The sequence below is a fragment of the Lutra lutra genome, chromosome 8, assembly GCF_902655055.1.
Source record: "Lutra lutra chromosome 8, mLutLut1.2, whole genome shotgun sequence".
Taxonomy (NCBI): domain Eukaryota; kingdom Metazoa; phylum Chordata; class Mammalia; order Carnivora; family Mustelidae; genus Lutra; species Lutra lutra.
This window is the reverse complement of record NC_062285.1, coordinates 55,391,947-55,413,954: the sequence shown is the minus strand read 5'-3', so window position 1 is coordinate 55,413,954 and position 22,008 is coordinate 55,391,947. Positions and strand designations below refer to the sequence as shown.

The following is a 22,008-nucleotide window of genomic DNA, read 5'->3' as shown; positions in this document are numbered from 1 at the left end:
GTTTTGTCCCAACAAAATAAGCACAAAGATACAAAAAGATACAAAAATAAGAAGAGCACCAAAACTAAATATAATTTGAGTCCTTTTTAGGTTAACCCTACATTACAGGAAAAATCCGAATCAGAAGCACTGAGGGATACCTGACTGGCTCAGTCAGTGGAACGTGTGACTCCTGATTTTTGGGTTGTAAGTTCGAGCCCCATGTTGGGTGTAGAGATTACTTAAAAATAATAAAATCTTGGGACACCTGGGTGGCTCAGTTGGTTGAGCCGCTGCCTTCGGCTCAGGTCATGGTCCCAGCGTCCTGGGATCGAGTCCCACATCGGGCCCCTTGTTCTGTGGGGAGCCTGCTTTTCCCTCTGCCTCTGCCTGCCACTCTGTCTGCCTGTGCTCGCTCTCTCTCTCTCTCTGACAAATAAATAAAATCTTTAAAAAAAAATAAAATAAAATAAATAAAATCTTTAAAAAACAAAACAAAACAAAAACCACTGAGTACAATAGAGTTTTCATCTAACAAAATGTAAAGTGGATTTAAATTTTCAAAGGAAACTCTGATTTCCACCTAAGTGTGATTTCATTTCTGTTATGGTTTTTTTTCCCCTCTGCTCTTAAAACCCAAGAAAGTCCCTCTTAGAAATCTCCCCAGTGCCCACTAATGGATCACACATGGAACAAATTGGTTTGGCAAAAACATTTCAGAGCTGATTCCAGGGATGAGCTTAGGAACTGCTTCATATAGGGAATATATGTATATAATTTTTTTTTTTTACATCTCCCCCCCCTTTTTTTTAAACATACCTTGAATTAGGGTTTTTATTCCTCTGATTTAACTTTTATCCAGCCCATCTTCTTCTACTCTGAAGTCCCTGATAGTGCTCCAGCTTCTAATCTTCACCATTTGGCTCTTGACCTTTATTTTAGGAAATAGGTTCATAGTTGTAAAGTATCATGTTTCTTTTTTTTTTTTTTTTTAAAGATTTTATTTATTTATCTGACAGACAGAGATCACAAGCAGGCAGAGAGGCAGGCGGAGAGAGAGAGAGAGAGGGAAGCAGGCTCTCCGCTGAGCAGAGAGTCCGATGCGGGGCTCGATCCCAGGACCCTGAGACCATCATCCGAGCCGAAGGCAGAGGCCTTAACTCACTGAGCCACCCAGGCGCCCCAAGTATCATGTTTCTTTAAAGTTCTCCACCAGGTGTTTAAATGGAGAGACCTTTTGGTCCTTAAGTACGTCCCCAGCCAAAAATGTACCATATTCACTGTTCCATGGAAATGCTTGTGTTGAGATTAAACTTTGTGAAAAATACAAGAAAATGCCTCACAGACTTTACAAGTCTTGAGAGCAATTAATCTCTTCACATGTCAAACATCAGAAGGATTAAGGAGGAGAAAAACAGGAAAGAGTAAATATCCAGTAGAGAGGAAACTTAAAACTTGAATTTGGGGTATTAAGAATTAGAATCAACTAAAGATTTATCTTTTTACTTTATTTTATTACTTATTTAGAGAATGTGAGTGGGGGTAAGGGTAGAGGGAGAGGGAGAATTTCAAGCAGACTCCATGCTGAGTGCAGAGCCCAATGTGGGACTTCATTTCACTACCCGGAGACCATGACCAGAACCTAAATCAAAGTCAGATGCTTAACCGATTGAGCCGCCCAGGCACCCCTAAAGATTTATCTTTTGGTACTAAAGAGAAGTCTTCTCTTCTTTCTTTTCTTTTTCTTTCTTTCTTTCTTTCTTTCTTTCTTTCTTTCTTTCTTTCTTTCTTTCTTTCTTTCTTTTTTTTTAAGTAAACTCTACCCCCAACATGAGGATCGAGTTTGTGACCCCAGGATCAAGAGTTGCATCCTCTACTGACTGAGCCAGCCAGGTGCCCCAAGAGAAGCCTTTTTTTTTTTTTTTTTTTTTTTTAAATAAAAATTTGGGTTAGTTTTGAGTGGGTCAGGTAATAAACGCTGACACTGGGGTTCTTTTTGTCTCTGGAATGCATGATGAATAGTTGTGTTCTTATTTTTAGGGGCTCTGGGGATCCTGGCAAAAAGAAACAGCACATTTGCCACATCCAAGGCTGTGGCAAAGTATATGGCAAGACCTCACACCTACGGGCACACTTGCGCTGGCATACAGGCGAGAGGCCATTCATGTGTACCTGGTCATACTGTGGGAAACGCTTTACACGTTCGGATGAGCTACAGAGACACAAACGTACACACACAGGTGAGGAGGAGCCTGGGAAGAGAGAAATGGTAATAGAATAGAAAACACAGAATGTATCTATGAAATAATTAAATTTCTGAGCAACTTAAGTTTGAAAGTGAATGGGTAGAACATAAATGGAATTGGAGTTAATCTGGAAAAATTTTCAGAAGGAAGGGGCTAGGTTTTTAGTGTTTTTTTTTTCTTTTTTTTAAGGATTTTATTTATTTATTTGACAGACAGAGATTATAAGTAGAAAGAGAGGCAGGCAGAGAGAGAGGGAGAAGCAAGCTCCCTGCTGAGCAGAGAGCCAGATGCAGGGCTGGATCCCAGGACCCTGGGATCATGACCTGAGCCAAAGGTCAGAGGCTTTAACCAACTGAGCCACCCAGGTGCCCCTCAGTGGGATTTTTAAAGGAAGATCATGGCCCCATTATTATTCTTAGTCTCAGTCCTGCCTTACTTTTCTGCTATAGTCCTTCCTTTCTTTTTTTCTTTTTTTTTTTCTTTTTCTTTTAGATTTTTTTTTAAGATTTTATTTATTTGACAGAGAGAGATCACAAGTAGGCAGAGAGGCAGGCAGAGAGAGTGGGGGAAGCAGGCTCCCCACTGAGCAGAGAGCCCAACATGGGGCTCAATCCCAGGACCTGAGACCATGACCTGAGCCAAAGGCAGAGGCCTAACCCAGTGAGCCAGCCAGGTGCTCCTCTTTTTTTTTTTTAAGTTTTTATTTATTTATTTAACAGAGAGAGATCACAAGTAGGCAGAGAGACAGGCAGAGAGAGGGGGAAGCAGGCTCCCTGCTGAACAGAGAGCCCAATGTGGGGCTCGATCCCAGGACCCTGAGATCATGACCTGAGCTGAAGGTAGAGGCTTAACTCACTGAGCCACCCAGGCGCTCCTAGTCCTTTCTTTCTGAGTAATCTTTGAGCTTTACTTATTTTTCTCGCCCCCACAAAGAAAAAGATACTCAATAGATTTTTCTTGTTTTTATCACCTTCTAAGAGTGCCTGATATTCTGTTTAATGTAGTTTGAAAACAGTGAATTAAACAAGTACCCTGCTTCCTAAGATGTCCATTTCTTACCTTCTTTCTCTTCTTTTACTAAGGTGAGAAGAAATTTGCCTGCCCTGAGTGTCCCAAGCGCTTCATGAGGAGTGACCACCTGTCGAAGCATATCAAGACCCACCAGAATAAGAAGGGAGGCCCAGGTGTATCCCTGAGTGTGGGCACTTTGCCCCTGGACAGTGGGGCAGGTTCAGAAGGCAGCGGCACTGCCACCCCTTCAGCCCTTATTACCACCAATATGGTAGCCATGGAGGCCATCTGTCCAGAGGGTATTGCCCGTCTTGCCAACAGTGGCATCAACGTCATGCAGGTGGCGGATCTGCAGTCCATTAATATCAGTGGCAATGGCTTCTGAGATGAGGCACCCAGGGCCAGAGACATATGGGCCATACCCATTAATCCTGGGATGCAAGGTAGCATGGGTCCAAGAGACATGTGGGAGAGAGAGCCATGAGGCATTAAAATGCATGGTGGTGGGAAGAATTGGGGGAGGGATACAAGAGAAGAGATGGGGTCTTGGCACCCACCTATATCATCAGTACCTCCTTAAAGTGGGAAACATTAGTGAAAATTCTGTTGGTGCCACCCTTTGATGAGCATTTGTTTGACCCCAACCAGTTTCTTAGACTTCTTACCCCAGCCTCCCCTTCCTGCATTTCCCTTCTCAGCTCCCCCATGATGGATCCCCCCCTTTCCTAAAGCCATCATGCCTTGATAAATATATATGATCATTGAAATACTTTTTAACAAAAAAACAGATTCTATATTATATATATATTATATATATATATATAAAAGATATATAGAGATGCATTTGCAGGGGTTGGCTGGGAGGAGGAAGGAGACCATTCTGTGACCAAAATACCTTGGTCATTTTTTTATATTGCCTTATTTCCCTATGGCTGAGCCTTGTTGTGACACATCAAGCTTTTCTATAGATGTTGTCTTGGCTTCCCACCAGATTAAGCATTCATATGCTCTGCTTTTAGTTTATATATACATACATAATGTTTTTCCTTTCTTAATTTTGTCTTTTTATTTGGGATCAGCTTCTTGCACTCCTTTCTTGACTCAACCTTTCTGTCTCCCTTTCTCTCACCTGATCACTTTATGTTTTGGTAATGATCCCTGGATGAGGCACTTCTATCAGTCTTTTAAGGTCCTTGGTCCCAGCAGCAGAATGGAGAGCCTTGAAGCCCAGGCTGATGCTTGAGGTAGCTGTGGAGAGAGTGTTCAAAATACTACTGACGCAGGCACCCTCTTGGCGCTGGAGAGTTCAAGGCATCTCTCCTTATTAGCTGCTCTAAGCATCGAGAGTCTTTCTGTGGAGTTGTACAAGAGACCCTTTAAAGGTTATAATCTGGGATCAGTTTGTATAAACTGTCACAAAGTGGTCAAGAAACAGGTAGGGGCTTTCAGTAGGAAAATGATGTGCCCAGAAGTGGAAGTGACTCAGAGTGGTCCAGTTCAGGAGTTAGTGGAGTATTTGGACTTTTGTACAGCTGTCTTCCAAAGTAGCTCTAAGCTTTTTATGGGTTTTTGAGGTCACATTCTGAAAGGAAATGCACTTCCTCTTTTGAACATCCCCCGTAGTTTCTTTTTCATGTTATTAAGGAGCATCAGCCAATGGATCTGTTCCGGGTTTCCATTCTGCAAAACTCCAGAGTATGCACAAGTGGCAAGGCAGTGGTTCTTTGATCTTTTCCCTTAACTCTTCCTTGGGTGGTTCCTAAGGGAAAAGGAAGCACATGATCATGGGAATGATAGCCCAGAACAAAAAGAAATCTTGTCTTACCACTGTGGTTTATAGGAGAGATCAGGAGACACCATCCTGCTTTCTCCATGGCCTGATTCCTGAAGAGACTGATCCAAAAATTATAGCGGCAGGGAATTCTTAGTGCATTTGGCACTGAGATTTAAATGCAACCAGAGTTGTCCTCAAGGCCCAGCCATTAAAACGTTGCCTCTCTTGACCTTCTGGTATCTTGTCGGAGAGCTTTTCACTGTGAGGAAGTATGGAAATGGCTGTGTGTATGTGTGTAATCTGTTAGGTTGGGGATAGGTTTTCTGTTAGCCTATACTAAAAGAGACCTGCAATAAAAAATTGCCCTGATCTGATAGAAAATGAAGTGTTTGTGTATGACTGTGTGTGAATGTGTGTTTGTGCCTGTATATATCTACACACAGATGAGAAATTATATTTGAAATTGTTGGAAAATCAAATTCAGCTCAAAAATGCCTTTCAGGCCCATTACCTAGTAATCTGTCTTAAAACCTGGGTATGTTCCTGAGGTCATTTCTTTGCTTATGCTAAATTAGTAACAATTAATGATGGGGGATATTCAACTGCACTTTTGAAGAAAAAACTATTTTTGTGTTTGAAAGTGAAACCAACATCCAGATCTATACCAGAGTCCTAGTTTCTTTCATAAATCTTTTTATCTTGATTACAAATAGATGATGCTATGATTCTACTATATATTTTGTATCAAATCTATCCAAATTAGGGTCTGGGTAATTTTGTGTTGTTTAACCTGAAATATAATAACTGTTGATACTCTAAACAGTAGTTCGCTCCATTTGGTCCTTTCTCTGCAGACTTAATACACTCAGGAACTATTGCAAGGAACTTTCCCCAGATCAAATTCTGTTAACATTGCAGTAAAAGTCATCCGTGTCCAGCCACTTATCACACCCCCTTTATTCCCACTGAAAGGCAGAACTCAGAACCTGTTATTTTATGTCTATAATCATGTACATAGGCATCTTTTGGAGGAAAGGGGCAGGATAACTCACCAGAGTGTGCAGTATTTTGCTAGAGCATTTCAAGGAATGGAATCTTCCCCAGTATGAAATTAATTTGATACAAACTAGCTTAATGATGCTGAGGACTACAGGTGTTTGGAAGGTTATTTGATGATGATTTTCTCTGGGATGGAATGCTGGTTTACCCTCAACCCCCTTCACGAGCATTGCTGTAAGTGAATTCATAGTCCGTTCTTTCCACTTACCTACCCTCTTTCCTTATCTCCAAGGAAGCTCCAGATCCAGTATCTTGTTTGGCACCCAAACTGAAGCAGCTTCTGCTCTTGTCTCCCAGCAGCAGTGAGCTGCTCAGTCTTTTCCACAGGGAGTTAGGAACCAACATTCCTTGAGTCATGAGCTTATTGCTGAAAATCCCTTTCCCTGAACACTTTGGCCAGCAGAAATTAATGTAACTGACAGGCATATTGATTCTAAAGTTTTTTTCATGAGTTGCTTTTTTATTTAAAAATTTTAAATGACCAAACCTTTGGGGCAGGGGATGCCCAGAGGAGTGGTAATATTAAAACCCTGATTCTCTTGTCCATTCAGGTTGCCCATATACATTCATCTGTGTACCATTTGACTGTCTCACTTTTAACCCAGAGCGGTAACAACCCACACCATCTTCCTTCAGGGACTTCCAGCTAGCACCCTGTTTGTGGGTGCTGTGCAGAATGCAATTTAATGGATATTTCTCAGCCTGATTCAGAATAAACAGAACCCTTGATCTAGAAAGTATAGACTGAAGTGTGGGGTAAAGATTATGATTGGGGGAGGGTTAGAGACAAAAGCTGTAAATTACTATGGCTGATTGATTTATTTCTACTATATACATATATATATATATTTTTTGCTTTTGTATATCCTATATAGGAAACTAAGCATTGTATTTTTTTAACAAATCTGAGAAAGCACTATGAACTGCAGATGTTTGACTTTCAGAATATATTTTGTATTGTTAATATCTTCACATTGTGTGAATACTGGAAGTTGCAGATCTTTGCTAGGACGCAATAAATTTATATACTTTTTGAGGGGTTCTTCGGGGGGGGGGTGTTAATCAGGCCCCTGTTATGCTTTGGGGGAGCCCTGGTGCTACTTACTTAGAGTTTTCATTCAATTGTAAGTACCCTGATGCCTTTCGGACCTCGGGATCAGAGCAAACAACTTTTAAGATCCCGGTACCAAGGAAATGCGGATAGTCTAGCTGCCTCAAGTAAGGGGCTCTTAGCATAGCTCTCCTTCCCCCTCTTCAAAGCTAGGTAGCCTCTCGGGGTGGAGAAGAGAAATGTGAAATCTCAGAGTTTCATCTCCCTTAAAAGAGAGCCAGTAAGTTATATGCAAGGATGAAAGGTGGCAGCAGTAGTTTTGGGGAAAGGGAGGAGGATATGGCACTCTTCCAATCCCGGAAAACATTGCTTTTGGAACTTCTGATAAAACATGGGCAGGTTATTACTTTTGTTTGGGAGCCTGTGTTCTCTCTGGTGCCTCTCTTGGCTCTCCTCTTCTGGGAGGATGAGCAGACCAGCTTTGAGGTTGACCTGTTTCTTTTCTTTGTCTGCCTTCCCTAAACACCAGCCCACAGGAGGACATTAAGCAGCCTTAAGCTTAAATTCCTACTCCCTCTTCCCAATTTGGCTCACTTGCCTTAGAGTAAGGGCTAGGAGGGGATAGAAAAGGGGAGTCCCCAGCTTCATTCCTCTCCTAGGTCTTTTCCAGTTTGATTTCCCCAAACCTAGAAAGATTTCCTCTGCCACGTTCATTTGAGAGAAATGAGTACATTGTTCTGTCTTCCTTTTTCCTTATCAAACAGCCCCAGCTTTCCTTGTCCCTTTTAAGTGGGAAGAGGTGTGGTGATCTGTTCAACTCCCTTCAGTATTTAAAAAAAAAAAAAAAAAAAAAAAGGCATAACAAGTGGGGTTAAGCTGGGGCTGCAAGTAGTGAGGACTCTGTTGATACCTCTCCTGGGATATGTGTTTTCCTCTATCTCACCTTCAGGAATTACACTGTGCCTTCTCCACAGGGGACATGGGCTTTGTCTACCCAGCCCTCCACTTTCCCAGCAACTGCTCTTGAACAGTGTGGACAAGGGCAGGCCTTCACCTTTTTCTCCCAGTGGCATCCCATAGCCCTCACCTGGAGTCTAGGGCACAAAGACTTTGGGGAAGATGGGAGAAATATGCTGAGATTGACCTGAGGAGACCCTTTGTACACACACCAATGGCAGCTGCCCCAGAGCCTGCTTCCTCTTAACCCAGTCTGTCATCCTCTGGGAGGGAGGGGCAGCGCTCCAGTCTCTGGTGCCTAAAACAGGTTTATTTCTCTTTCTCAACACGGGGGATACCCAGTCTCCATACCACTGTGGCCTTTTTAAACCTCTTAATAGTCTCATGCTGTGTTTGTTGTTAATTCCAATCCAATTATCACCAGGGCTGTGTGGGGAATACTTTTAAATGCTCTCTCATCGTTCTTGCTCTTTTTTCTGCCCCCGCCCCCCCTGATCTTGTGTATGTATGATGCTAATCTCTTGTCTTTAAGTTTCTTCCTGCTCTTTTGTATCTTCCTTTCTTGTCTCTCCCCCTACCTTTTGTCTCTGGGTATTTTGGGGCTTTTTTTTTTTTTTTTTTTTTTTTTTGGCCTTTTTGTACAAAGATTAGTTTCAATGTAGTCTGTAGCTCCTTTGTAAACCAATTAAAAAAGTTTTTTTAATAAAAAGCCATGTCTCTGGTGTGTTGACAAGGTGGGAATGGGGAGAATATGGTCATAGCTTCATATACTGTACCCAACAAAGGTTTCCAGGTATATATGGTTGTGCTACCATACATGTTAATCAGTGCAATTACCCTATACTTAACTCCCAGGCAAATAATTTCATGACCAGATCAGTGTGCAATGAGGACATAGAAATGTGGAGGACCAAGAGGAACAGGGCAGGCCCAACCTCATAAAAAAAAAAAAAAAATATATATATATATATATATATATATATATATATATATATGTTTTTATTTTGGAATGCTTTTAAATTTAAAGGAAAGCTACAAAGATGGTGCAGAGAGATTCCATATACTTTACTCAATTTTTTCCATTTTAACATACTATTGGGGTATGTTGTCAAATCTCCAAAACTGATGCTGGTATATTACATTAGCTAAACCCCAGGCTCTGTGTTTCACCAGTTTTCCACTGTTGTCCTTCCATTCCAGGATCCATTCTGGGATGCTACATTGCATTTCATTGACATGCCTCCCCAGACTCCTCTGGTCTGTGACAATTTCTTACCCTTTTCTTATTTTTCATGACCTTGACAGTCTGGGAGTATTGACTAAGTATCTTGTAGAATATCTCCCAATCTGAATTGTCTGATGTTTCCCTCATTCTGAGACTGAGCTTCCAGGTTTTTGGAAAAAATACCACACAGGTGAAATGGTGTGAAGTGCCTTTCTCATTACATCCCCTCGGATGCCACGAGAGCCACATGACATCACCAGTGCTAACCATCACCCTGGTTAAGGTAGAGTGTTTGCCAGCTTTCACCACTGTGTTTCCCTATTCTTGGGAAGCAAGTCAGTAAGTCTAGTACACCCTTAATGGAGTTGGTGGGAGTTAAGTTTCCCTTCCTAAGGGAAGTAAGTAACTACATGGAGTATTTGTAATTCTCTGAGGAAACCGTCTCTTCTCCTGTCATTAATTTATTTTAGTATATACTCGTGTTTATACTTAGATTGTACATTATTTTCATTGCTCAAATCACCCCAGCTTTGGGCACTGGGAGCCCTTTCAGGTTGGCTCCTGTGTCTCTCATATATCTATATCCTTTTCCTTTTTTGAGCACTTTTCAAAGAATTTTCCAATACACAAGATGATTCAGACTTCCCTTGTATTTTCCCAGCCCCAGCCCTAGAATCAGCCATTTCTCCAAGGAGCCTTAGTTCTTTTTATTGGAGAATGATAATCAAAAACTAAGATCTGGTCCTCACATACTTCACATTCGGTTAATACCAGCCTGTGTCTAAAATGATCGAATCTGGATTATGGCCCCATCTGAAACTGAATTTGAAATTACTTTGACAGTCTTTCCAATTTCCCATCAGCCTATGGCTTCACTTCCCTCCCTACCTGTCCAAGAATCCTTAGTCACTCCTTTATACTGTGGCTACCAGCATCCCCAACTATTTTGCTCGTTGACTCCCTTTGCTTTTCAATCACTTAGCCATGGGTAAACTCAGCCATCAGATTTCCTGTTTAGCCATTAGCAATATAACATTTTAACATTTGACTTTATTGGGGGAGTATTTTTTTGGTTTGAGGGTTGGGTTTGGGGGCTTTTTTTGGGGGGGGGTGTTGTAGCCCTAAATGGACCTTTAATAGCAGTATCATCTCGTCATTCAGTAAACATTTATTGGGCCCTTGTCCTAGGTACTGAGCTAGGTTGAGGATAAAAAGTAAGGCAGATCCTGCCATCACATACTTCATGGTCTGGTGAGTGAGAGAGAGATCATTAATTGTAGATTTCTGAGTCCTGACCCCACTTTGTAACAGATGCTTTACTTCCTATTTCATGGAGAGAACGTAAGCATGAATTTCCTCAAACTTCCCTCTCTTCTATAATTAGCCATATACTTGCCAATACTAATTTACCTCCTTATCTTTTCTTGGGAGAGAAAGTTTGCCTTTGCAAGGCCAGCCCTACTACCTGTGCTCTTAACCTCATTTCCTCGTTTTGATAGTATTTTCCCCTTCCATCTTCAGTTTCTCCTGGGTTCCCTTTTGTCATCCTATAAGCATGTTAAAATAAAATTCTCCCCCTGTCCCTCTGCTTCCACTTCAAGCTTCAGCTCCAGTTCTTTTCATTTCCAAAGTTAGTCAAAGTAGTTGATTAATTTTTCTCTTCTTTTAATGAGCCCCTCAGGCCACTTTGTTCAGCACCTATCATGTACAAAATTGTTTCTTACAGATATCAGCAATCTGGTTGCCAGCTCTGGCGGTCTTTCAGTCATTTGCCTCTTAGACCTCTTGCAACCATGTGCATCTTAGAGCTTTGTTCCCTTGGAGTGTAAGTAAGACTGATTCTCCTTCATAGTCACGTCTTCCTCTGTCCCTTAAGTGTTGGTGTCCCTCTCTTGTGTCCTTACCCTTACTCTACCTTTGAACCCCTTAAACAAGTTGGATCCACTCTTTAGGTATCCCAAATCTTAAGCCCTGCCTTTTCTCTCAACCTGATAGACTGCTTACAGGACATTTTTCTTTTTCTTTTTTTTTTTTTTAAAGATTTTATTTATTTGTCAGAGAGAGAGGGAGAGAGAGCGAGCACAGGCAGACAGAATGGCCGGCAGAGGCAGAGGGAGAAGCAGGCTCTCCGCCGAGCAAGGAGCCCGATGTGGAACTCGATCCCAGGACGCTGGGATCATGACCTGAGCCGAAGGCAGCTGCTTAACCAACTGAGCCACCCAGGCGTCCCTTACAGGACATTTTTATCTGGTGTCCCACAGATAACTCAAAGTCAACATGTAAGAAGGGGAAATGATTCTTTGTGTTCCCCATCTCACTTAACAGTAGTAATACTGTTACTTGATCATTTATACTTGAAACCTCAGAACCATCTTTTAATTCTCACTAAAATACCCACATTTAAAAATAAAATCTTAAGGGGCACCTGGGTGGCTCAGTGGGTAAGGGGCGCCTGGGTGGCTCAGTGGGTTAAAGCCTCTGCCTTCAGCTCAGGTCATGATCTCAGGATCCTGGGATCGAGCCCCGCATCGGGCTCTCTGCTCAGCAGGGAGCCTGCTTCCTCCTCTCTCTCTGCCTGCCTCTCTGCCTGCTTGTGCTCTCTCTGTCACATAAATAAATAAATTCTTTAAACAAACAAACAAAAATAAATAAATAAATAAAATCTTAAAAAAAATACCCACATTCATTTGATTGCCAATCCTGTCAATATTTCCAGTACAGTGTATCTCAACTTTTTCCTTTTTTTATTTCCACTGTCCTAGTACTCACTATAGCTATGGCTCAGATCTCATAATCTCCCTACTTCTAGTCTCCCCAAACTCTAGTCATCCATCTTCCACATTGCCACCAAACCCCTCCCTAAAATCTTTTGCTTTCGGGAAAAGTCTCGTCTCCTTGATAAAGACCTGAAAACCTTTCCAATCTGGTCCCAGTCTTTTCTTTCTCAGAAAAGACAGGCTGAGATTTAATATTTTCTGAGTTGAATGAATAAACAACTCATGTTAGCCCTATAGACAGGGGCGGTCAAAGGTAACTTACTGGGCCACTGCAGACTTGAATCAGGATCCTGATGAAGAAAGATCTTTGTGTATGTGGAATCCAGGGAGACTGTTTCAATGCTGGGGTCCTTTCTCAGGACCTTCCTAATCCCTCAGCATTCAAATCATTACCCCTTCTCTTACCACCTCACTCCATAAGCCTGCCTGGGATGTTTCTGTCTTTGAGAGGAGTAGTCATCCAAGGTTTGGGGTGAGGAGGTGGTCTTCCTGCCTCATCTTTATTTTGTTCCCCTCTGGAGGAGGTAGTCTCCTGAAACACTCCAGACACAAGAAGCTATTTGACCTTCAAGTCCCCACATGCTCTCCAGCCCCCCAAACTTATCTGATCTGAGAGCAGGAAAATAGCTGTAACGAAGTCCAACATTCCATCTCACTGGCAGGGTTCTGCAGACTCCCAGAAGATCCCGGGGAAGGATGGGCAGCTGTCCATCTTCCTCTGGCCCTGGTCATTCTCCGTTTGCTCCTTCACAACTACCAGAGCTTTTACTCTCTCCTTCGTTTCTGCAGGCTTCCCAGGAGAACGGCTCCAGAATTAGAGAGTTAATACCTATACCCTCAATCCTGGTCTAAGCCAGACTATTCCCAGAAAGGGTTTCTAGGCAACCACCAGGGGGACAGAAGGCTAGGAAAATGGAACCCATCCCCTCTGACTCAGATTCTCAAGGGAGCCAACTGCTCCCAGGTAGGGAAATGATTACCTATTAATGTAATGCTTTACCCTGAGGAAGAGTCTGGTGCAGTTAGACTCCTGTCTCCCATTACAGCACAAGCTATAAACTTCTTCTATCCCTGTGCGGACATTCACGCTGCACACCCTGGGCTCTGCCTTCACATTATACAGTCCCTGCCTCTTAATAAATGCAGGAGATGGACTATAGACATCAGTCATCAGAGGATGCTGAAGCACCCTGAGTTTCTCCTATGTCTGCTGACCTCTGGTGGCGGTAGTTTGAACTGTTTGCTCCCTTTCTAGTTCATGGCCGGCTGGCAGGTAATGATGTGTATTTTCTCAACAATCTAAATTCTAACATTCAATTATTGTATCAGAGGGAAATATTTTTTAAAGATTTTATTTATTTATCAGAGATATAGAGAGAACACAAGCAGGGGAGCAGCAGGCAGAGGGAGAAGCGGGCTCCCTGCCAAGGAGGGAGCCCAGTGCGGGACTCCATCTGAGGACCCGAATCATGACCTGAGCTGAAAGAAGACACTTAACCAACTGAGCCACCCAGGCATCCCTGGAAATATTTTTTATTGCTGAGTTTTTTGTTTGTTTTCAGGCATCATAGACTAATGTGAAGAGTAAGGCCTGGGCTTTGGAATCAGACTTACCTAGGTTCAAATCCTAGCTCTGAGTTAAGCCTCTACCTTTGGCTCAGGTCATGATCTCAGAGTCCTGGGATCGAGCCCCACATCGGGCTCTCTGCTCAGCAGGGAGCCTGCTTCCTCCTCTCTCTCTGCCTGCTTCTCTGCCTACTTGTGATCTCTCTCCCTGTCAAATAGATAAATAAAATCTTAAAAACAAAACAAAACAAATCCTAGCTCTGCTATTTCCTAGCAGATTGACCTTGGGCAAGTTACCTAAGCTCAGCTTTCTTACCTGTACAGTGAAAATAATAATAAATAGCTCAATGGGAGAATAAAATGAGATGATTGTAAAATGCATAGCCCTAGCTATGCCCTAGCACATAGGTACTCAATAGAAGTGTTGTGGTTTTTGGGTTTTGTTTTGTTTTGACCTTCTCTGATTTTTTTTCAGTATTTGACTCAATATGATTTTTAAAATTTTGGTAACATAAAATTTTACCATTATACCCATTTCCAATGTGACTTTTTTAAACTCTGAGAAATTTTATATAACTCTTTTCTGATTCTGAAGTTTGGAAACTGAGGTCAACTTTAGTCTGTGAAGCCTCTCTTTGCGGAGAGAGCTGCACATCTGAGCCCTGAAAAGAAGGGATCTTGGGCACAGTTGAATCCCTCAGTTGACCTCACTCTGGTTTCTAGCCTAGAAGGGCTGACAGGATCCAGCACTTTCTTCCAGGGTCAGCAAAGGGCAGAGGCCTGAAGTTAGGCATCACAGGGTTCTCAGCTGGGCCTCTAAGACCCCCTCCTCCCACTTTGCAGAGAAAGGAGGCGGCTGCAGAGAAGAGGATATGAGCTCCGTTCTCTGCTCCTCCCTCTCCTTGCTTTTCCCCACACCCATCTTCTCCCCCACAGCAGCCGTCTCCCCCACAGAGACTGGGAAGAGGGAGGAGGGCAGGATTGGGCACTGAGGGATCAGAAGCCCCACAGCGCCCTATATCTGAAGGAAGCTCTGGCCAGGGCAGCTGTGCTGGTTCATGCTCACCACCTCATGCTGCTTGTCCCCTCCAGCATGATGCTGGGGACTCTGGGCCTTTGCGTACTATTTCCCACAGCTGTGCGAGGTAAGTGTCTATGGGGGGGTGCTTTTCACTCACCCACTGAGGGAAAGGGGGACTTGAAGCAGCAGCCACCCCTCTGGAAGAGTAAGTGGGGTGGGTGAGTGAGGGTAAAAAGTAGATCCATGTGTCCCCATGGTGAGGTCAGGTTCCAGACCTCTGCTGACCCTGTTTCCTCTTACGGCATTACCATGCTGGCCCTGGGATATGAAACATGTTTTGTGTCTCCTTTTTGGCTGCTGCTTTTGCCCCTGCATTCATTCCCATCTTGAACCTTCCCCTCTCCCCACCCTGGGCCACAGCATCCCCAAGCAGGCGGACCTGTGTGTTCTTTGAGGCCCCTGGAGTGCGGGGAAGCACAAAGACACTGGGGAAGCTGCTAGATGCAGGACCAGGGCCTCCCAGGGTTATCCGCTGCCTCTACAGCCGCTGCTGTTTTGGGATCTGGAACCTGACCCAAGACCAGGCACAGGTGGAGATGCAAGGTGAATGGCAAAGTATACAGCGGGTGGAAGCTAGGGTGGGAGTCAGGTACATCCTGGGGTGGGGGTGACGGCAGCGGGAGAGGAGGAGAAATGGAATATGCAGAGGAAAGAAAAGCCCGAATGAGTTGGAGGGGATGCCTCTGATAGAGAAGGGGGTTATCCTCTGTTCCCAGACTCTATTATGCTCGCTCGCCCTCTCTCTCTCTCCCTCTCTCTCCTCTTCTAATCCCACCCCAATCAGGATGCCGAGACAGTGATGAGCCAGACTGTGAGTCCCCGCACTGTGACCTGAGCCCCCGAGCCCACCCCAGCCCGAGGTCCACTCTCTTCACCTGCTCGTGTGGCACTGACTTCTGCAATGCCAATTACAGTCATCTGCCTCCTCCAGGGAGCCCTGGGACTCCTGGCTCCCACGGTCCCCCCACCGTCCCAGGTAGCCATGCAGGGTGCTGGGGCCTGTTAGGGGCTGGGGCCCAGGTTAGGGCGAGAGGTAGAACCAGGGCCAGTTCTCACCCTACCCCCATCCCAAGTTTTCTTCCTCCTGGCCTTGAGAAGTTGGTTGCCCTGGTGACTGGGAGATAAGGGGCTTGTGACCAAGGTGGGGGTGGGTCCAGAAGCAAGTTCTCTAAGGAGGGGAAAGGAGTGGAGTGGATTTGGGGCAGGGCTCATCCAGGCTGCATTCTTGCTTTAATATCTAGGCAAGTCCATCTGGATGGCGCTGGTACTGCTGGGACTATTCCTGTTCCTCCTGCTGGGCAGCAGCATCCTGGGTACTAATCTACTTCATCCATCCCTTGTCACCCCCGGTCACTGCCCCAAAGCTCTCGGCCCTTTCCAGCTTCCCCTGATCCCACGGTTCTAAGATCTCTACAGCCTGAGCTCATTACCTCCCACAAAGCCCCTTTCTCAGTCTCCATGCCTGTGTACCCTGACCCAAGGGCTCTTTTCCGCCCCAGCCCTGCTACAGCGAAAGTCCTGCAGAGTGCAGGGTAGGTCAGCGCCAGAGCCAGAGCCAGAGCCAGAGCTGGAATCAGGCAGGGACTGGAGTGCTGAGCTGCCTGAGCTGCCTGAGCTGTGTTTCTCTCAGGTGCCCAGGGATTCGGGGGGCAGGTCCTCTGGTCCCTCCTGGAGGGTGTGCTGGGGAGGAAGCCTGGTCCTGATGCGAGCTGAGGCTCACACCCAGCACCGTGTTTCCACCAGGTCATCTGGGAAGGAGGTCATACAGTGGTGTGGGCTGGGCAGCTGCAAGGCAAACTGGTAGCCATCAAGGCCTTCTCCCGGAGGGCTGTGGCCCAGTTCCAAGCCGAGAGAGCGTTGTACAAGCTGCCAGGCCTACAGCATGACCACGTTGTCCGCTTTATCACCGCCAGCAGAGGGGGCCCTGAGCCCCTGCCCTGTGGGCCCCTGCTGGTACTGGAATTGCACCCAAAGGTGAGGACGGAGAGGTGTCTGTGTGTCTGTGCCTGTGTGTGTATGGGGGTGCCGGGCTAGGGGAGAGCAGGGGCCTGCTTGCGCTTATTCTTCTGCTCCAGATTTCCTCTTCTCTAGAACATGAAAAATGATTTTTTTTTGTTTTCTTGGGTTTTTTTTATTAGTCAAGAAATACTTGCTAATATTTTTTACTCATGAGACATAGAAAAGGAGAAATCAAAACCACTCATATTCCCAACCTTAAGGAAAACCAATGTTAAAGAAATATCTCAAGGCACAGCCCTCCAAAGCCATTTACACACTCGTTCAAGGAGTACTTATGAACCTTATGAACCGTATGCCGAACCTCCTGGGCTAAGACAAAGAGCCTCGTCCCTGCCTTTGTAGATTTGAGAGAGTAGTGGGGGAGACAGTAGCGAATCAGGTAAACACAAAAATAAGCGTCAAATGTCAAGTGTGCTAAGTGCTGAGAGAGGAGATACTGTGAGAGAAGAACAAGGGGATGTGCCTCGAGGGGACGATCATGAACAGGAAGGATGAGGAGGACAAGGTAGTCAGGGACCAGGCTGCCCCTGTCCCTATGGACCGTCTAAGGACTAAAGACTTTATTAGCCCCTGCAGTCCTCTCCCTCTGAAATCCTGAATCCGGAGAAGTCCCCTTTTTGACCATGTGCCTTAATGCCTAGCTCAACAACGTCTGCTTTCCTGGGTTGGTTGGTTGGTTGGTTGGTTGGTTGGTTGGTTGGTTGAACCTCCCTGGGACACTGAAGTCATGTTTGTGGAATGAGGGACACAAATGCTCCTTCCCTTCCCGGTTTCCTACTTGCTCCCCTCCTTTCCCTCTCCTTCCCAGAGGCTCTTAGAGGAGGGGGCGCCTGACACCGCAGGCCAGGTGGTTCCCGGGGAATACCACTCCTGAGCTCGCCCTGCCTCTTCCGCTTCTGTTGGTGTCTCAGGTCCCTAGGCCGGATAAGGTGATGACTCGTGAGTGACCCTAGAGTCAGACTGCTGGGGTTCCAGCTCTACTTGCTTTTCACAAGTGACTTCCAGCAGGTTTACTTCATTTTTTTTCAATCTCCTCGTCTATCAGAGGAGTGACAGGCCCCTGTCTCCTAGGGTTGTGAGGACTGCAGGAGGCCTGGTACAGTAAGCACTCAGACACTTAACTAGGGCTACTATTTTCCCGTCGGTCTGACAGAGGCACGTTCTCATTCCTCCCTGCCTCTTGTCTCGGCCTAGATGGATCAGCATGTCCATCTGCTGGGAGAGGCAGGGGGAGGTCTGTAGACTGATCTCTGCTGCCCGGGGCAGATCGGCCACCTCCAGCTTATGTGTCCTCCTTTTCTCTCTGCTGTTCCCTAGGGCTCCCTGTGCCACTACTTGACCCAGCACACCAGTGACTGGGGAAGTTCCGTGCGGATGGCACTGTCTCTGGCGCGGGGCCTGGCATTCCTCCATGAGGAGCGCTGGCAGGATGGTGGGTGAGCCGGAAGGAGGAAGCCATGGAATCAGGAGCCACCTGCTGTGCTTCTGATTCTCCCTTAGCTTGGAGGGGAAGAAGAGGGTCCAAAGAGAAAGGAAGAGGACCCATGCCCCTTCAACCTTGGCTTCTCTCACAGGCCAATATAAACCAGGGATCGCCCACCGAGATCTGAGCAGCCAAAATGTGCTCATTCGGGAGGATGGGTCGTGTGCCATTGGAGACCTAGGCCTCGCCTTGGTGCTCCCTGGCCTCACCCAGCCTCCCACCTGGGCCCCTACTCAACCCCGAGGCCCTGCTGCCATCATGGAGGTGAGTACTCTGGATGATGGTGAGGCCCGGGATGACGGCAGTGTTGCTGATGAAGTCACGCTCTTTGCTGGGGCAACGGAACAGCAGTACTTCTGACATTTAGGACGTTGCTGACTCTAGCTGGGGGGATACTGCATGGACCAGTGTTGTGGCAAGGCTTGCCAGGGAGATGACTCTTGGCCCTCCATGTCTTTCTCTCCAGGCTGGCACCCAGAGGTACATGGCACCAGAGCTCTTGGACAAGACTCTGGACCTACAGGACTGGGGCACGGCCCTCCGACAAGCCGATGTGTACTCTCTGGCTCTGCTCCTCTGGGAGATCCTGAGCCGCTGTCCAGATCTGTGGCCGGGTAAGAATGGTTATGACCGTGCCCCCTTTTCCTCCCATAACTAACCCACCCATTCTAGATGCACCTACCTCCTGATGCAGGAAGTTCTGCCCTTCTCCCTCTTGGCCTTTCCATGAGGAGGCACCCCAGGACTAGTTGACATCTAGCCCTATGTGCCTTTCCCCAGACAGCAGACCACCACCCTTCCAGCTGGCCTATGAGGCAGAACTGGGTAGCACTCCCAGCACCTGTGAGCTGTGGACCTTGGCAGTAGAGGAGAGAAGGCGGCCCTACATCCCACCCACCTGGCACGGCTTCACCACAGTAAGAACCCACCTGCTAGTGGGCTGGGGACCTGGAGAGTGTGGACCAGCCCATCTGCTCCTCTCTCCTCTCATCTATCCCCACTCCTGTCTCCTGTTCAGCTGGAGCTGGGCAGATCTGCTCTACACCTTGGCTCATCCCCTTCCGCCATAAGTCTCACAGCCCATTCCTGAAACAGACACCTTCCTCCTGCTCACACTTGCCTGGTCTGTCTCTCTTCCTCTCCACCATCGGTTAGCCCTATTTCTCAGTCCCCTCCTCCAGGAAGGCCTCCTTAGCTTTGCTTCTGCCTGAGCTCTGCTCCCAAGATGGCTCCTCTCCTGTTACAATGGAGCCCAATGTTCAATCCAGTAATTCCTTGCCCTGTCCCACACATTCATGTTTCTGCTATGACCCACTAAAAGCCAGTCCTGGGTGTAAAGGGTTAAAAAGGTGGCCAAACAGTGAAATTTCAGGGTCTGTAGAATTAGTTTCCTAGCAGGAAGCCCCTTTCCCTGCTACCTGATCTGTAATTTCCACAGCACAAGTATCTGTGGGGTTAACCATTGTTTGCCTAAGACCCTGGTCGCCTGAAAGGAAGAGGAGTAACTTCCCATCAGCATGTGAAGTCATTAACCTGAATTAACTCCTCAGAGGAAAAGATGGACCCTCTGAGGGCCACTGAGGATCCCAGGATTAAGCCTGCTTCCTGTTCTTCCCAGGACCCTGGCGGCCTGAGAGAGCTGCTGGAGGACTGTTGGGATGCGGACCCAGAAGCAAGGCTGACGGCAGCATGTGCTCAGCAGCGTCTGGCCGCCCTGGCCCATCCTCAGGAGGCCCAACCCTTCCCAGAGAGCTGTGCCCAAGGCAGCCCACCTCTCTGCCCAGAAGACTGCCTCTCAGGCTCTCCCCATGGCCATCCCCCCTTGTAGGCCTCAGTGGAACGTCTGCTACTTCAGCCTCCAGCAAGGCCTTTGTTCCGGGGGTCCTCCCACACTGTGTCTCACCTGTAAATGTGCAACTTAAGTATAATCTCTGTACGTGCAAACATAAATCTGGTGCTCCGATGCCTGACTGCTGTGTCTCACCATTGCCTTTCCAACCTGCCAGTTGCCTAGATCCTTCTGTGGGCGTCTAGTATAGGGCAGTCCCGATCGGGGCCTGAGGGGTGGGTGTGCATAGGAAAGAGATAAAGTCAGCTTTATCTCCCTGTCCTTGGGCCTTCCCCATCTTCTGGGGATCCTGGGCTCCTCCTGTCTCTTTCTTTTCCTTCACTATCATAAGCCTACTTTTGGTGGGATCACGTGGCGGTCATTGGGGAAAGATGACCTCGCCAGTCTGTAGCCTCCCAGAGACGCACAACCCCCCCTTGCTGGGGGCCTGCCTGGGGTCCTGAGGCTTGAGCAGGAAGGCCTCACAGAGCACAGGAAACTTGGCTGTTCAGTGAGCAGTTTTCCAGGAGAGGCGGGGTCAGTTGGTGGAGTGTTGCAGGGTGAGGGATGAAACTGCAGGAACCTGGGGAGCAGAAGTGTAGGGTGTGTGGAGGAGAGAGAGCAGAGGTTCTGTAGAAAACTTTAGGCAAGGCCTTGTGAACCCTATTGAGAAGTTCTTCCTTCATGTCTTTTTGTGTCTTCTCTATTGGCTTTTCTTTCCCACCCCAGGCCCCTTTCATACGCCCCACAGAGGCATTTCATGCTGGGTGCCTGGTTTATAGCCCTCATTCAGTTTCTTTTCTTTTCTTTTTTTTTTTCTTTTTCTAAAGAGTTTTTTGTTTGTTTGTTATTAATTTAACTAATCTCTATACCCAAAATGGGACTTGAACTCCTGACCTCAAGATCGAGTCGCATGCTCCTCTGACTGAGCTAGCCAGCTGTGCCCCCGCCACCCCGCCTACCCCCACAGTTTAATTTCTAACAGTGCTCTTGGGGTAGGTTACATTCTCTTTCTAGGTGTCCGGTTTCTCATTTGCTAAGTCAGGAGGTTCAGGCCTTCTGGTATAACTCCAGTAGAGCAATGGGGAAGGCTTTGACTCCCCACAATCCTGGTCAGTGACCAACGAGCACTGTGTCTTTGAGTAAGTTAATTAACCCTAGGAATCTGTTTTATCATGTATAAAATATGGGTAAAAACACCTACCCTGCTTGCAAAGTTGATTCGGGGTAAACAAGAAATGGTGACAGGTCTTGTGCAGCCCCTGGCCTCAGTGGACACTTCTGTAAATGGTAGCAGTTGTGTCTGAACATTGAGATGATCTCTCACCCCTTTCCATGTTAGTTGTTCCAGTATTAACCTCTGCAGAGCCTGTCCGCTCTCAAGCCCTGAGGCTTCACTGTTCTTCAGCACTCTAATCCTCAATAAGACATCATCACAGGAACAGGCAGCCACCAACTGAGAAACTAAGCACATCGAAATCCAAGCTCCTGCCTCCCCCTCACCATCAGGGCTGCCTTCCCCTTTTCCCTGGCTCTCAAGTGCACCAAGTCTCTCACTCTCTTTTCTGGCAATTTCTACACCCAACATGGGGCTCAAAATCACAACCCTGAGATCAAGGGCTGCGTGCTCTTCTGACTGAGCCAGCCAGACACCCTGCACTAAGTTTCTCTTGGTCCTAGAGGAGCCCAACAAGGAAGGTGTTCTGTCTGCTCTGTGACCCCACCTTGTCCCACCCACCTATATCCAGTCGGTTCTCCAGTCCCACTGAGGTTGCATGGGTGGGGACTGCTCCTCTTCCTAGGCTGGCAGACCCCAACTATTATAACTGCCTCTTGGCCACCTATTTCCCCCCCAGTCTTGGTTAAACACCAGGCTCTGAATATTCTTTATTATTTTTTAAAGATTTTATTTATTTATTTATTTGAGAGAGAGAGAGCGTGAGAGAGAGAGA

General features: G+C 46.4%; 2 protein-coding genes across 2 annotated transcripts in view; both read left to right on the top strand.

The window, feature by feature from the left end:
• The window catches only part of SP1 (Sp1 transcription factor), a 52,870-nt gene extending 44,818 nt beyond the window's left edge, over positions 1-8,052 (top strand). The window contains exons 5-6 of the mRNA XM_047740477.1: positions 2,020-2,219; positions 3,308-8,052. Coding sequence (XP_047596433.1) covers positions 2,020-2,219; positions 3,308-3,621 — 514 coding nt within the window. The 3' untranslated portion in view covers positions 3,622-8,052. The remainder of the gene's footprint in view (positions 1-2,019; positions 2,220-3,307) is intronic.
• Positions 365-22,008, top strand: AMHR2 (anti-Mullerian hormone receptor type 2). The gene is given in 13 exon segments (XM_047740478.1): positions 365-379; positions 12,501-13,043; positions 15,087-15,269; positions 15,511-15,702; positions 15,968-16,039; positions 16,226-16,356; positions 16,470-16,700; positions 18,063-18,177; positions 18,320-18,492; positions 18,695-18,842; positions 19,009-19,145; positions 19,847-20,029; positions 20,031-22,008. Coding segments are annotated over 12 exon segments (1,737 nt in total). The 5' UTR covers positions 365-379; positions 12,501-12,991; the 3' UTR covers positions 20,151-22,008.